Source organism: Meleagris gallopavo, chromosome 6 (genome assembly GCF_905368555.1).
Source record: "Meleagris gallopavo chromosome 6, MGAL_WU_HG_1.1, whole genome shotgun sequence".
NCBI classification, from domain to species: Eukaryota; Metazoa; Chordata; class Aves; order Galliformes; family Phasianidae; genus Meleagris; species Meleagris gallopavo.
The window spans coordinates 11374938-11388716 of record NC_139409.1 but is presented as its reverse complement, the minus strand read 5'-3'; the positions used below and the strand labels follow the sequence as shown (position 1 = coordinate 11388716).

The 13779-nt window shown below is 34.2% G+C and overlaps 1 protein-coding gene across 4 annotated transcripts in view; it reads right to left on the bottom strand.

Annotated features, from left to right (window-relative positions):
- The window catches only part of PFKP (phosphofructokinase, platelet), a 41599-nt gene that overhangs the window by 542 nt on the left and 27278 nt on the right, over nt 1–13779 (bottom strand). For 2 of the 4 annotated variants that reach the window (XM_085227061.1, XM_085227062.1), the window contains 6 exons: nt 8213–8365; nt 4225–4389; nt 3221–3282; nt 2168–2279; nt 1211–1310; nt 514–619 (listed from right to left, as the gene is read on the bottom strand). In XM_085227061.1, coding sequence (XP_085083187.1) covers nt 514–619; nt 1211–1310; nt 2168–2279; nt 3221–3282; nt 4225–4389; nt 8213–8365 — 698 coding nt within the window. The remainder of the gene's footprint in view (nt 1–513; nt 620–1210; nt 1311–2167; nt 2280–3220; nt 3283–4224; nt 4390–8212; nt 8366–13779) is intronic. The other 2 variants (XM_085227063.1, XM_031553881.2) reach the window with 1 other exon arrangement.

The window sequence follows — 13779 nt, the reverse complement described above, 5'->3', positions numbered from 1 at the left end:
GTAAGTGGTAGGCAGGAAAAAACAAGAAGTGAGTCATCATGTAGTAGTTAAGACAAACACACCATAGCTCATTTGGCAATACTGACAGTAATAATAATCTTCATAAATAGGAGCAAGTATTGCTCTTCATTAGCCCAAATATGAACAGAATAGTAAAGAAGAGAATAGACTGTACTAGATGGCGTATTTCACAGGGAGGGAGAATAGCATCTAAGACTCAAAAATGCTGCTCCACTAAACTTAATCAGAAGTAAGCCAATTCTTGTACATTAGAGCAAATGTAGTAATAGAAAAGGACAGTGGGCTCCCAGAATTAAATAAGTATTAAGGGAGTAGTTTGAAAAGACAAGTGAACAATCAAAGTGAATCACTGTCTGAATGTAAGCCAGAGACAAAAGCCCAATAAAACAGTTGGCAAATGCTGTGTGTCAGCACTGGGGCAAAGATGTTCATTTGATGTGGTGAAAGGAAGCCTGTTTTGAAATGTTTGAAATGTAAGCAGAGTATACATACACAAAGTCTGTTTCATTCTTCAGCTCAGCTACTGGTTGGAAAACAAGGTTGCGTCTGCGCATTCCCAGCAAACAGACAGAATCATCGGTATTGGCAAATACTTTTCCTAAAAAGAATGAAATAATTCAGCATCTTTTTTATTCGCACTTGTATGGGAACAGGCTAATTATTTGGAGTTACTGTATATTTAACATAGTAGTAAAACATCCATTAGTACTTTAATAGGTTAGGAGATCTTTTTAAGTTTATCTTTGGTGATTAGCCATGAAAATAGTGTAATTAATAAACAGTAAAACTGAATTTGAATATCCAGATTTAAATTGGATTTTAGTAAAGAGTATTTTACAAAAATTCCCAAAGAAGACATATTACCTTCTTCTGTCTCCCATGTAGCCATCATGAAATAAAAAGGAAGAACAGATGTAACTATGTAGTCAGCAATTCCTTCATGCATGATAAACTGTAATCACACTATGATTTTTAAAAGGTTGGTAAGAAAAACAGCTAAAATATCAACTGATGGAAGGGAATCTTACAGCAGAAACCACATAAAGACATTACTGAATAGTAAAAACATAAGATGGAAAGGAATGCATCGACTAGCTAACATACATTCAAATATTTTTGTAGGGAAATTGTCTTATATACTGATAGCTAAGTAAAGGCAGTAACAAGATAGCACTGAGTATTTCTGCACCTTTCCGATAGGTTTCCTTCAGTTTTTTGGAGATCCACTGCATAGCTTTCGCAGAAATCTTTGTCCCAAAGTTTCTGTCAAATGGTGAAGGTGCCCCACCCTGTGTGAAAATTTAACTGTGTTAATTCAATATTCATAGTTTTGTTTTATCAGTCCTCTCTGTTAATGGCTGCTCTACCTCTTAACTCCATCTTCCCCATCTCAAACAAGAGTGAAAAACCTATCACTAAAAATAAGCTGAATCATTTAAAATTTGTTATTCCAGGGTGGAATCCCCAATGAATCAATAATACTTTTCACTCAGATAAGTGGAGGGTGTTGTATTTGCCCTTTCATCTTCTTTTCCCTCAGTGCTGATCATAAAGCACTACCACACTCTCACACTTTATAAAGTAACCTCATTTCAGCACAGAACAAAGCAGGTAATTTAGAAATTTAGCTCTATGTGTATCTTTGACTCTACTTCAGTATTGTTAGTTAGCATAGCCAAAATAGAAACTCAGTTTGCCCCGCTAACAAGCAGTACAGCAAGATAAAGAGGGGGAAGGTACAAAGATCATAAGGAATAGTTAAATGTTGTCTTTTCTACCAGGATAATCCACCTGCACATAATTTCTTAACCAAATTTTATCAGAATTCAGGATCAGATAGGTTATGGATGGGTAGAAAGTTATGCTCTAAATATGTATTACAAGAAAAAATAACTGTAGTATCTATGAAAAAAAAGTGAAATTTTATTAATATAGACAGAAATGAAAATAAGAAGCTAAAGCATTTTTTATAGAATTTAAAAAAGGAATTACAATTAAATTTAATGTTAATAAGCACCTCTGAGTTACCTACAAACAAAAATCCACACATTTTCTTTAATCCTGAGTCAGATTTACTTGACATGCTTGAATAGTGTACGTTCTTTATGCTGATAAGCATGTCTGGAAATGTTAAGCTCAGTTTTACCTGCTGCATGTGGCCCAGAACATTTTTTCGACAGTCAAACACTCCTTTTCCTTCTTCAGAATACAGCTGATAAATGAAGTCAGTTGTGTAGTTCTCATTGCAATTCTCATTTCTGTAACAATTCAGGCCAAATACTGTTAGCAAATCAACTATTAGTTGTAAAGACATTCCCTGCTTATTGCATAACAGATGTTTTCCCAGTTTCTTGATACCAGCAATCATCACTTGGATATTTACATCCAGATCTGGTTTCATCTTTCATGGATGTGTTATTTTTACTACACCCACAGTACAGACAGGTCAGCCTGATTCCATTATTGAATAATGTAGTGAGAAATACCATTTTAATTCCAACATATTCACTATGCAGATGGAAAATGCGTAATCCGAGTAGTTACATGCTTTATACAATTTATAAACACATAGATAATGAGTAATACCTGTCTGTTCCTTATTAATACTGTAAATATCAAGTATTCCTTTTTTACCCTGATCACATTAGCAGTAGAATCTATACAACTATAATGGTTTCCTTGTACAATTTACTGTAGCATTTATTTTTCAACTCTTTGCTACTCAACACACTGAAAATAGATCTTTATAGAAGAGAGAAAGAGAGAGAGAGAAGCTGTGGACTGATTAAGGATATCTATGAATGTATCATTGTGAAGTATGTTTTAAGAATTATGATTTTTTGAAAAATGTTTTATCTTGTAAAACTTAAGTATAATTTTCATAGTAAAGGCTGTAATGCACGTATGTACACAAATAGTAGTTTCTACATTATTAAGAATCTGCAGTAAATGACAAAACAGGTTGAAAATATAATGAAGTATCAGATCATAAAGCAAATATATTTCCATAGAAAGAAGTAAGTTTTCGATTTCAGCTTCCAGACAGCTCCCAGACTTGTCTTCTAGAGCAATAGCTCTGTTAATCATCTTGTATTACACAGAACAATCAGAGAATATAAACTTAAAGTGTCTTCATGAGAGGCCAAACAGCTTTGCACTGAAATCACAGACTTCATCTACTGAAAGCACTTTTGCTTACCTCAGCACTAAACCACGCTGGATACTGGTTTTCATCTTTTCAGTCAAGTGTTCCACATTAGCCTAGGAACAACAAAGGTATTTTTTAAGAGCCATGTAGAACCCTTTAAAACAACTCTAATAAGCCTACATATTGTCTTATCCTGAGAACGTCTATAAAGGATTCCACATCAAGTATGTGCAAATTCAAATCAGTTTTGGAGATCTAGGAAAACATTCAGTATGTGGCTATTCATCTTGGGATAAAAATAACTTCATCCTCCACATTCAAGTAACTTATTTTTAAATAGCTACATAAACTTATTTTTCTGTGTGCTATACAGATGGAGAAGCTGGATAAACTTGATACACAAAAAACACACAACTTGTCATAAATGATCAGGTGCTGCAGTTAATTCCAGTCCCATGCAACAGAGCCTGTATTCTGCTGTGTATTCAGCTTTGTATTTGTCCATACAGAAGCTAGAACCAACCACCTCAGAAGTATAAATGCCTCATTAGTAGGTAAGCTCCATACCACCTTACCCCCTGCAGTCACATCCTAATCTGACATCCTTATTTAAATAACACCTCAAAAAATGCTTAAAGTCAATGTCAATTTCATTATACATCACTTTAAAATTTCTGACCCGTATAGCATTCTACAAATGAGCTGAGGAAAAGGTGTTTCTTTTTATATCATCTTTCTTCTGAAACTACCCAGCATTTTTCACTTATATCTAACTTAATTTCTATCAGAGGAATAAAAATGAAACAATTCCACTAATAACATTTACTGGTCAGTACAATCATTTCATCGGTTAACTTAATGCCAAAAATAATGGTGTATGTTCCTTTTAGGGAATGTGGAATTGTTTTACAGCGCAACTGGCGAGCACAGTTTCAGTTACAGTATATATATTTTCAATTTTAGCTATCTACTCCAAATATAGTCAGTAAGCTATAGAAGTACAACAATTTCAGAATGTACTTAAAAATAAGGAAAACATTTCTAATGCTGCATACCTGGAGCTCTCGAATGTCAAACTGTTCTTCAAAGATATAAGCAGCATCAGCTCCTGCTGCAAGGGCTCCCATATTGGCCAGGTAACCACAGTAACCACCCATGGTCTCAATGATGAATACACGTCGTTTGGTACCACTGGCTGACTGTTTGATGCGATCACAAGTCTACTCAAAGATAATATATTAGAAATTATGAACTTGGAATTTTTATACTTTTATGTGTGCCAGGCAATTTTGTGTCAGATATTGATGAAAGACTTCATTAAAAATGTATTAAGTGATAATTCAATATATCATAACCCATTTCAATACTGTAAGTCATCACATAAAATAATTTTTATAAGCCTACATAGGAAACAGTCAAAATATTTTGCTAGCATCAAAATACCTGTTTCACATTTGAAAAATAAATTTGTCTCATGCATGGACATAATAAATCGTGATAGCTTTATAACTGAGACACTAATTCTTATAGTGGAGGTGGAGCTTTTTAAACAACTTGAGTATATATTTTTCTTTATTTTGACTCCATTTGTTATTGAAAGTTTATATAATCTTATCACTGATTTTAAAATTCTCTGTGTTCCAGCCTATGCTAAACAGCTACAGGCCTTAGACATGTTCTGCCCTGTAAATTAATAATGGCATTCACATAAATATAATTATCTCCAGCACTACTGGAGTAATTCTTCCTGTTTTTGTTGTTTTTATTTGCATCTTGCTCTGACCAGCATAAGAAATACTCTACCAATAGATACAATGCTCACATAGCACTGATAACAGCAATATTTGCTACGGTTGCCCAAGAGACTGAAGAAGTGGAAAAAAAATTTCCAGGACCTAAGAAACTTGCATCTCCAGGCACTTCAGCAGCACTTGAGAAACTAGCTGACAAACTCTCACTTCCTGGAAGGAAAGTATTTCTACAGCAGCTGTTCAAAGTTATTTTTGAAGTTGTTAGAAAAAGGTGCTTCCTTTCAGGAAGAGATTAAGTAATAAATGTTATATGGGAGCTGGTGACAAGAGAAACTATGTAAACAGAATGTACTGTCCCAACATCGTGTCCATTTGGTAAAAAATAAGAAATGAAGGCATCAAATCATAGAAGCCTTAGAGTTGGAAGGGACCTTTAAGGGCCATCTAGTCCAACTCCCCTGCAGGGCCACGCACACCTACATCAGTTTGTCCAGGGCCTGATCCAGCCTCGCCTTGAAGGTCTCCAGAGACAGGGCATCAAATGTATCTCTGAGCAACCTGTTCCAGTGCCTCACCACCCTCACTGTAAAAGATTTCTTCCTTATATATAACCTAAATCTACCCTCTTTAAGCTTGAAGCCATTTCCCCTTGCTATACCACAACACACCCTACTGAAGAGTCTGTCCCTTCTTTCCTGTAGCTCCCCTTTAGATACTGACAAGCCCCTCTCAGGTCACCTCTCAGCCTTCTCTTATCCAGGCTTAACAGCCTGTTCTTTCAGCCTGTCCTCGTAGGAGAGCATTTGGCAATTTCATCATCTTGAAATTTTAATTATGTTAGTTTTAAAAAAAATCCCCATGCCTTAACGTTCTGAATGAGCAGTTACAGGTCCTGTAACTTTTGAGGCATTTTCAATTTCATAGATTTTTACACCCAGATAACTAAATCAGATCACTCAAAATAGGATTTCAAGCAGAAATTTCGATTGAGCTAAACGGGCCTCAAAAATATACCAAAACAGATCACATAAATATTGAAATTACATGTGAGAAACAAATTAATAATGTTTAATACATTCAATTACTAAAACTACTAAGTAAGTCCAGTTACCAGAAGATGCACGTAATATCATATATGCACACTCCCCACCCTTCCCCCGCATACACACACAAAAGCAGAAATCACACAAATGCATTGAAAACACAGACTGGTATTCTGTTATCTTGAACAGAAAGTATCTGTGCAATCTAAGAATTTTAGACTGAACTTCACTGTTTTTTCGAGACGTTCTTTCTTTCACCTGTCTTGAACTTGACAGTGTATTCAATCACTTGGCTTTCCTGTTCCAGATGTGGTTTTCTAAGAACTGTTGCAGAATGCTAACATTTGATATATGGATATAAAAACCTCATTACTTTTAGCAGTGGCAGGCATTAACTTATAAAAAAATCTGCCTGGAACTGGATTGATATTTCATTTAAATTATGATATAAAAAAATACTAGCATTAGAGACTGAAGAAATAAAAACACACCTGACGGTTTCCTTCACTTTGAAAGACCTAAAACATTTGTTAACTCCACACTTTCCACATAAGGTTTCCAGCTGCTGGTAACAGAACAAGTTTTCTGCTTTTTGATAAGTTATAATTTTGAGTAAAGACCTAGATTGTCCTAAGTAACAACAATCATTGTTTGTTTTGGGGATGGCTCATTTTAGATTTATTCCATTACTGACTATACAAGGTACATGCAAGTAGAAACTGTTTGCTATTCTTGCTGTCTTAGAATGACTTGTGACAGAAATACTCAAATACCAAAATGGCACTGATCAATTTTAAAGAAATTCAGAAAGTAACTTTCTTATTTGTAGCATATAAGATATTCTAAAAAGCTCCTTATTCAACCTGCAGCTCAAGACTTATAGGATGCATTAAATTAGACTAGAACAAAATATCTCAGGACTTGGAAAGACCATGTATCACTGCATATACACATGCATTTAGTGCCAGTGGTGATCTTCTGCGATCTAGCAGCCATATAGTCCATCCATATGCCTGCTGTAGATCATCTTTAAAAACTGGTACCGTATTGCTCTCTAAGCAACACAGTATCAATCTCCATCATGGCAAGTGGTAGCATTAGGTATTAAAGCCAGAAGTCAATTCCCCTGTGTCTCAAATTCCTGAATGTCAAATTCCCTTGTGTCTCAAAGTTTTTTTTTTTTTTATGGATTTGCAGTACTGTATCGTGCCACATTGCTATCCTAGTGTTTTCATGGTGAAATTTAGCTTACTTCCAGTGATTGTGGTAAGAAAATAAATAGACAGCTTTTTACAATGAGGTTATATTCCATGGTTTAGAAAAACTGCAAGTAAGTACTGCATCTCCCACTGACCAGCCCATAATGTGTTCTGATTCAGCACATTAATAAAAGCTCCTGTAGATAAATGACTATGTAAATAAATCAGTACCTGAGCGGGAAAGCAAATCCGCATTTCTGAAACCTCAGGATCTCCATTCAAACTTTCTTGGTCAATTGCTTCATAATTATTTATGTGTATTGATAACGGGAGTTCAGATAAAACAGAGCTATTCAGAGGTTTACTCACTTGTGTAAGTTATCATCCCAGATCCCTTTTCTGTTGTTTCAGCAGACTTTGTGAAATGTAAAGAATTACAGATTTCATACAGCAGTTGTACCCAAGGAAAAAGGAGACTGTTATGATCAAAATGGAAAGCTTCAATCACAACAGACCTGTCCTCAAATCAGCATCAGTGACAGACTAAACTGCTTGTGCAATCTTTATATTTACATGCACTTAATAAACATTAGCCCTAATGTAGTCCATAGGATCATTCATGTGTTTAGCATATCTACGTAACAGAACATTTTAAATACACTAAGCTCACTCACTGGCCCATGAAATAAATGTGGCATTTGTCTACGATACCTGCTTTCGTCATTCAGTTATGAGGAGCTACTTCAGTTAAATAAAATAATCATAAAATAAATTGAAATTTTAGAAAAGCAAAATCTTAATTTTCAGAAAAAAAAATACAAAACCAAAAACCCCTACTCACTAATGCAGTAGTCTTGGATAATGAAACAGAATCCTCAGAAGATGAAAACCAATTATAATGAATTATTTTAATCAGTCTTGGAAAAAACTTATAAAACATAAAAATAACAGTGGCTGAATAATTTCAGAACGCCAGACATTTAAAAGTCTTTAAGTATCCTGATCTTATGCATTTTATCATCTTAACTTTTAAAACATACGTAGTCTTACCTCCACAATAGCATTCAAGGCAGTGTCAGCACCAATGCTAAAGTCTGTGCCTGGCACATTGTTGCTAATAGTAGCAGGCAACACACAGATAGGTACGCAAAACTCCTCAAAGCAGGAACGTGCCTCATGTAGCTGCAGACAACTTTCATAGGCCTGAAGCAGTGGTACAAGTATGAGTGATACATTCCTTGTTTTTGGATTACTGTGCTAATGACTCCTTGCATGTGCTGGTAAATTTGGCTGTCCATTTGCCCAAATACAATTGGTGAGATTATTGGGGGTGCATCCTGTACATACCACAACAGTGCACTGGGCTTGCATTGGTACAATGCTCTTTGAAGAAATGCAGATTAGTGCAGGTTAATACAGAGTGAATATGAAGTGTGCGCAGCATTAAAAGTCTGAAGCAATTTAGCAGAAAAAGGCAGCATAAATGTAGATTGGAAATCTTTCTACAAAAAGACACTTAAAGAATAGTTTGAAACATGTTAAGGAGTTCAGAAAGTTACCTAGAAAAAAGCCTGCAATTTAAAGGAAATACGTAAAAAAGGTGGGTTTTTTGGAATATTATGTTATCCTATCTAGTCAAGACACACATCCATTTCCACTGAGAAAAAGAAGAAAAAGGTTCCTACATTTTTCAAGATTCTATCAACACACACATCTGCTTCTAGGGACACAGATTGGACAGAGGTCCAGAAAAATCCAAGAATGCGTGCATACGGATGCGTTATAGTTTTCAAGTAAATTTCAAAGATACTTTGAGAAGCAGCTGTACATTCCTGGGAGGATTCCAAATACTACATAATAAATTAGCATGAAAAGGACTAGGTATTCCTAACAGCAATCAAAATACTTGAAGTTCAAGCTGTTTTTAAGTAAACACTTTTTAAGTTACATTATTCCAATTCTATCTAATTTAAACTAATTCTGCATTTATTATGTGTGGCAATTTTTCAAACTGCCTGTGCAACGACTCTCAATGAGAAAGCCTAATTTCATAGTATGTTCCCACTTTGTTAATGTCTTTCTCCCAGAAAAGAATGATGCTCACAGAAGTCTCATCTTTTCAATTTCTCAGATCAGTTCAGAAAAGCAAATCAAATTACTAGGACCTTATCTTCACAAATATCTACTCAGCTGCCAGTTTAAGCAATAACTCGGAAGAAAGTGATGGGGAGAAGATTCACCCACGGGAGCTCTGCTTATAGACTCTTTCCTCCAGATAAATCAGATTCCATTCAGTGAAAAGACATGCCATCTGACAGTACATGAACGAAGTGCAAATTGAGTTTCTGAAGTCTATGCCAACTTCAGGTATTATTTTGGAATTGCAACTTTCAACTAAGTTCAGTGCTAAGATGCATTTCCCAAATGATGTCTGAAACATTCTAAAAAGCTGCTAAAAATATTGCTAATTCAGACCTGTAGCTCTGGCACTGAGAAGCAGTATCGGTAGAAGATATATATATAAATAAAAATAAAATTTATTTATTTATTAACAAATGAGACTTCACTGAGAATATTTCAGTATGTAGGAATTGCCTAGCCCAATTCAGTCAGTTGGAACTTTTGTCTCTTATGAAACAAAATGGTGATAAAACCATAAGGCTTTCCGAAGAAGTGGAAGAAAACACCGATAAGTTTCTCCAAAAAGTTTTATAATGAGACTTTTGGGAAACTGAGTTGAAGGAAAATTTAGAGCAGTAACTAACACAATTGGTTAGTTATGATATGTAAAGATATGTTTTACTTGCATTAAATATTGCCATTTCATTTGATGCAAGTGATTTTAGCAAACATATCCAAAGATTGCACCTCCACCAAGCATAAGCATTAGATAATTATATCTTAGTATCACTGCAAAGTATACGAAAAAAAACTTAAAAAACAAAAAAAAACCACCCACATAGCTTAACAATTATAAAATGTAAATAAGTAATAGGTGGTTTTAATATTAACTTTACAATTCCTTTTCTTATTTTTATATGAGGATTACAACAAGATCATAGAGGGATACTGTACCACATAAATAATATGGTTTATTTTTTTCCATATGCTTTTATTACATTCTTATTATTTAGAAGGGTACAGAAAAGATCAAAGATGCTTTATAATAATACATGCAGTCAAACAGACTGCAATTTGTTTACTTTATGTTAAGCTAATGCAAAAAGGCTATTAAAAAGGATGGATTCATTGCCAGATCTCCCCAGCCACATTGCTAGGACTGACATGGATGAAAATTTAATTGGATAGTTAGTTTGGAACTAATTTTCAGCTGGTTCAGCTGCCTGATTGAGATTAATCCAGTCACAGATGCTAGTATCAGCACTAGGAAAACACAGGGGAGCAGTCAATCGTGTAAAAAAACTGCAAAAAGATTGCATTAGGACATTTTAACAAGCTTTCTTCACTCCTCAATGAGTAAGGGTCTTCTTGAGGCTGTTCCTTTTCTCACAACCAGCTGATCACTCTGTATGCACTTCCCTTTGAATTAAAGGCAGACTGTCACCTCTTTGAGGATATCAGTTTTAGCCTCTTGCATTTTTAGGTTTCTTTGTCCTCCATCTCTAGTTCATCATACTGCTTCATTTCTTCATTCAGTTCTACATGCCTAAACAAAATATATATTCTACTATTCAATACATAGTCTTGGTTTATTCCTCCCTCCATCAGTAGGCTTTCTTTTCAAATTAAATTTTCATCTTCTCCATATTTTTCCCCATGGTTCTGTAGCTGAAAATTTTAACTTTGTATTCATTCTTTTACTTACAAAGTAGATTTCTACTTACTAGTTTCACCCACAGCATGTATTAATAATCTCCATTTTAAATGGATATTAAATAACCCAGCAATACACAGCCTTCACATTTGTGTGGAAAAAATGGAACACTTCTTCCGTGTCAGGTTCCAGAAGTGCGTTATCAGCAATAATACTCTATTCATTTCATTGAATTTCTCATACAAATGTAAGGACATAAATGTTTTTATTCAAATAATTACTTTCTTGCTGCTTCTGTTGACAAAACTCCAAATTCGTGTCCTTATCCTGCAATTTTAAACAATTTATTATGTCTTCTTTGATACAAAAGCCTTAAGCATACCCTTACATACAAAAAAACCTCCAGGATTCTCAAGCTATTTGGTATGGTTGAGTTTTCACTGAATTTTTCTCACTGATCTTAAACTAATGACAGAATAGAGCATACAAGCAAATTTAAAGTGCTGCTCAAAAGAATCCATGTTCTACTATTAAACTGATTAAAAGCCTACATCTTAAAATAGAAATGGAAAAAAAAAAATCAAGTCAAGAATCTGTCATATAATCTGAATTCTAGTTGTTGAGAAATGTACCGTCCACTGTCCATGAGTTAGAACAAGCCAAGTGTCATGGTCTCACCTAATCTCTTATTCAGAAAATCTGCAATTAAGTATTTACACATTCTGTGCTATCTTTGTTAAATACACCTGAAAGAAACAGTTAATGTTAAACTTAGTAAGACTGGTTGATGTCTTTATTAGTCCGCTTTCCCTTGTAAAGGCAACACAGTAACATTTTATTTGCGAATTTCTCTAGGTAACACTTTCATGCCTTGGTAATTTTCAAGCAACCTAATACTGACAAATGTCTAGTAATGCCAAACACTAACAAGGCCTCATTAACCAGCAGAGAAGAACGTACTTACCTTACTGAAAGTTGTCGATAAAACAGAAATACAAGTAGTACCACAGAAAAACTAAGTGTGATAATATTTAGGTGTGCTAATCTGAAACCTAAGAAATGCTAACCTGAACGTGCTATAAACTGTGACACGTTTATGCATCTAACAGCAGCAATAGGAATGAAAATTATAAGACTTGTATGACTGATAGGCTCAGTACAAGGGAGAGCATCGCTATCGAGACTGATTTGAACATGTGACAAAAGAACAGAAGGAAATACTTTTCATTATCTGTTTAGAGGACCACATTCAAACAAATGGAGGAGGCAACTGCAAATATATTAACCATAATTTTTTCTCCAATGTGAAAGTTTTCTTTCCCAAAAAAAGAACATAATTTTTTACTGGCTTGAATCTAAATCCAGAAAATGTCATTACATTTCATATTTACTTCAGAGAAAATTCTAGGCAAAGTAGAAAACAGGAACAAGACAAAAGCTATTGATAAAAAACAGATTGAAAAGCTCGCAACTACTGCATTGAAAATATGGAGTTATGACAGTTTGTCTAATGAATTAATACGATACCTAGGAATCCAAGTTTAAAGCAAAACACAGCAACAGAATGGAGAAAGGGAGAGGGAGAGAGATCCTGCTCTATATGAAATAACCTACAAAAAGAAGGCAGTTAAGTAAACACAGATTATAAAGGAAGAAAGAAGAGAAAAGTAGGTGTCATGCACAGTCACTTTACTCACCTCAATCATTTTGGAGAGATATTTTTATTTACCAGAACTGGAAACAAAGCTAATCTTTATAAAAAGTAAATTCAAAGCAAATTTTGCTTAGCTTGTAGTCTGTCAAGCTATTGCCTTGAACAAGACTGAAATTTGTTAAGGGTTTATTTTTCTGAATATAAAAATATTTATGTTGGTATGGTAAAATGAAAATAACAGGTGAAAATTAGGTAAGAGCTCTTAAGGCTGACAGCATTTGAGGAATCCTTGAAATTTCTCAAAATAATGTATTTAATTTTTACAAACACATCTAAGTGATAGAGTAACTGGCGGTTCAGTTTCAAAATGAATCTGACATGCTATTCCCATTTAAGATGTACATCGTGTACCTTGTTTTTAATTTTAGAAAACATAGCTCAATATGTAAAGTTAATGAAAAAGTTCATTACAAAGAAGAAACAGAATTACTTTGTAAGTGAAAAATGTAAATTCAATTTTAAAGAGGAGTGCTCTATTAAGACTTTCCTGTGTTTTAAACAAACTATGGACAATCTGCAAATGTATCTGTGATGCATATGCATTTACAGATTATACTGAAGAGAAAAAAATCTGAAGGAAGCGTAACATTCCCATTGTTGTTGCATAGACAAAATTATGTCAGATTATACAGAAGCAGAATTTCTTTTCTTAGCTCAGGAAGAGCAAATTAATACTTCATAAGTGATTCAGGTGAACTGTAAATATGCTTTACAGTGTCCTTTGTGTGGTATTTGACAATTCTCATTCTATCCAACTAAGTTCAGTTTTAATTGATGTGTTTTTCATTTACATTACTGATTTTTTTTTTTAAATACATCATAGTATGTCTCAGCTATTTATATAATAATCATTTGTTCTATTATTAGAGTACATATAGTTACTATTATTACAGAAATGATTTCATAAATAAGGATAAATTTCTGAACAGGATAAGGTTCACTTGGGACTTGTCACAGCTGGTTGTATAGGCATTTTATATATAAAAGGAATTTCTTCCTTTACAATATATCAAATTATCACCAAGTCCAAGCTTTAGATTTTTTTTTCCTATGGTAAACAATGAATCCATAATCCTATTTTATATTTTAGGAACTCAAAGGTGATTGTAGTTTCAGAACTACTTTTGA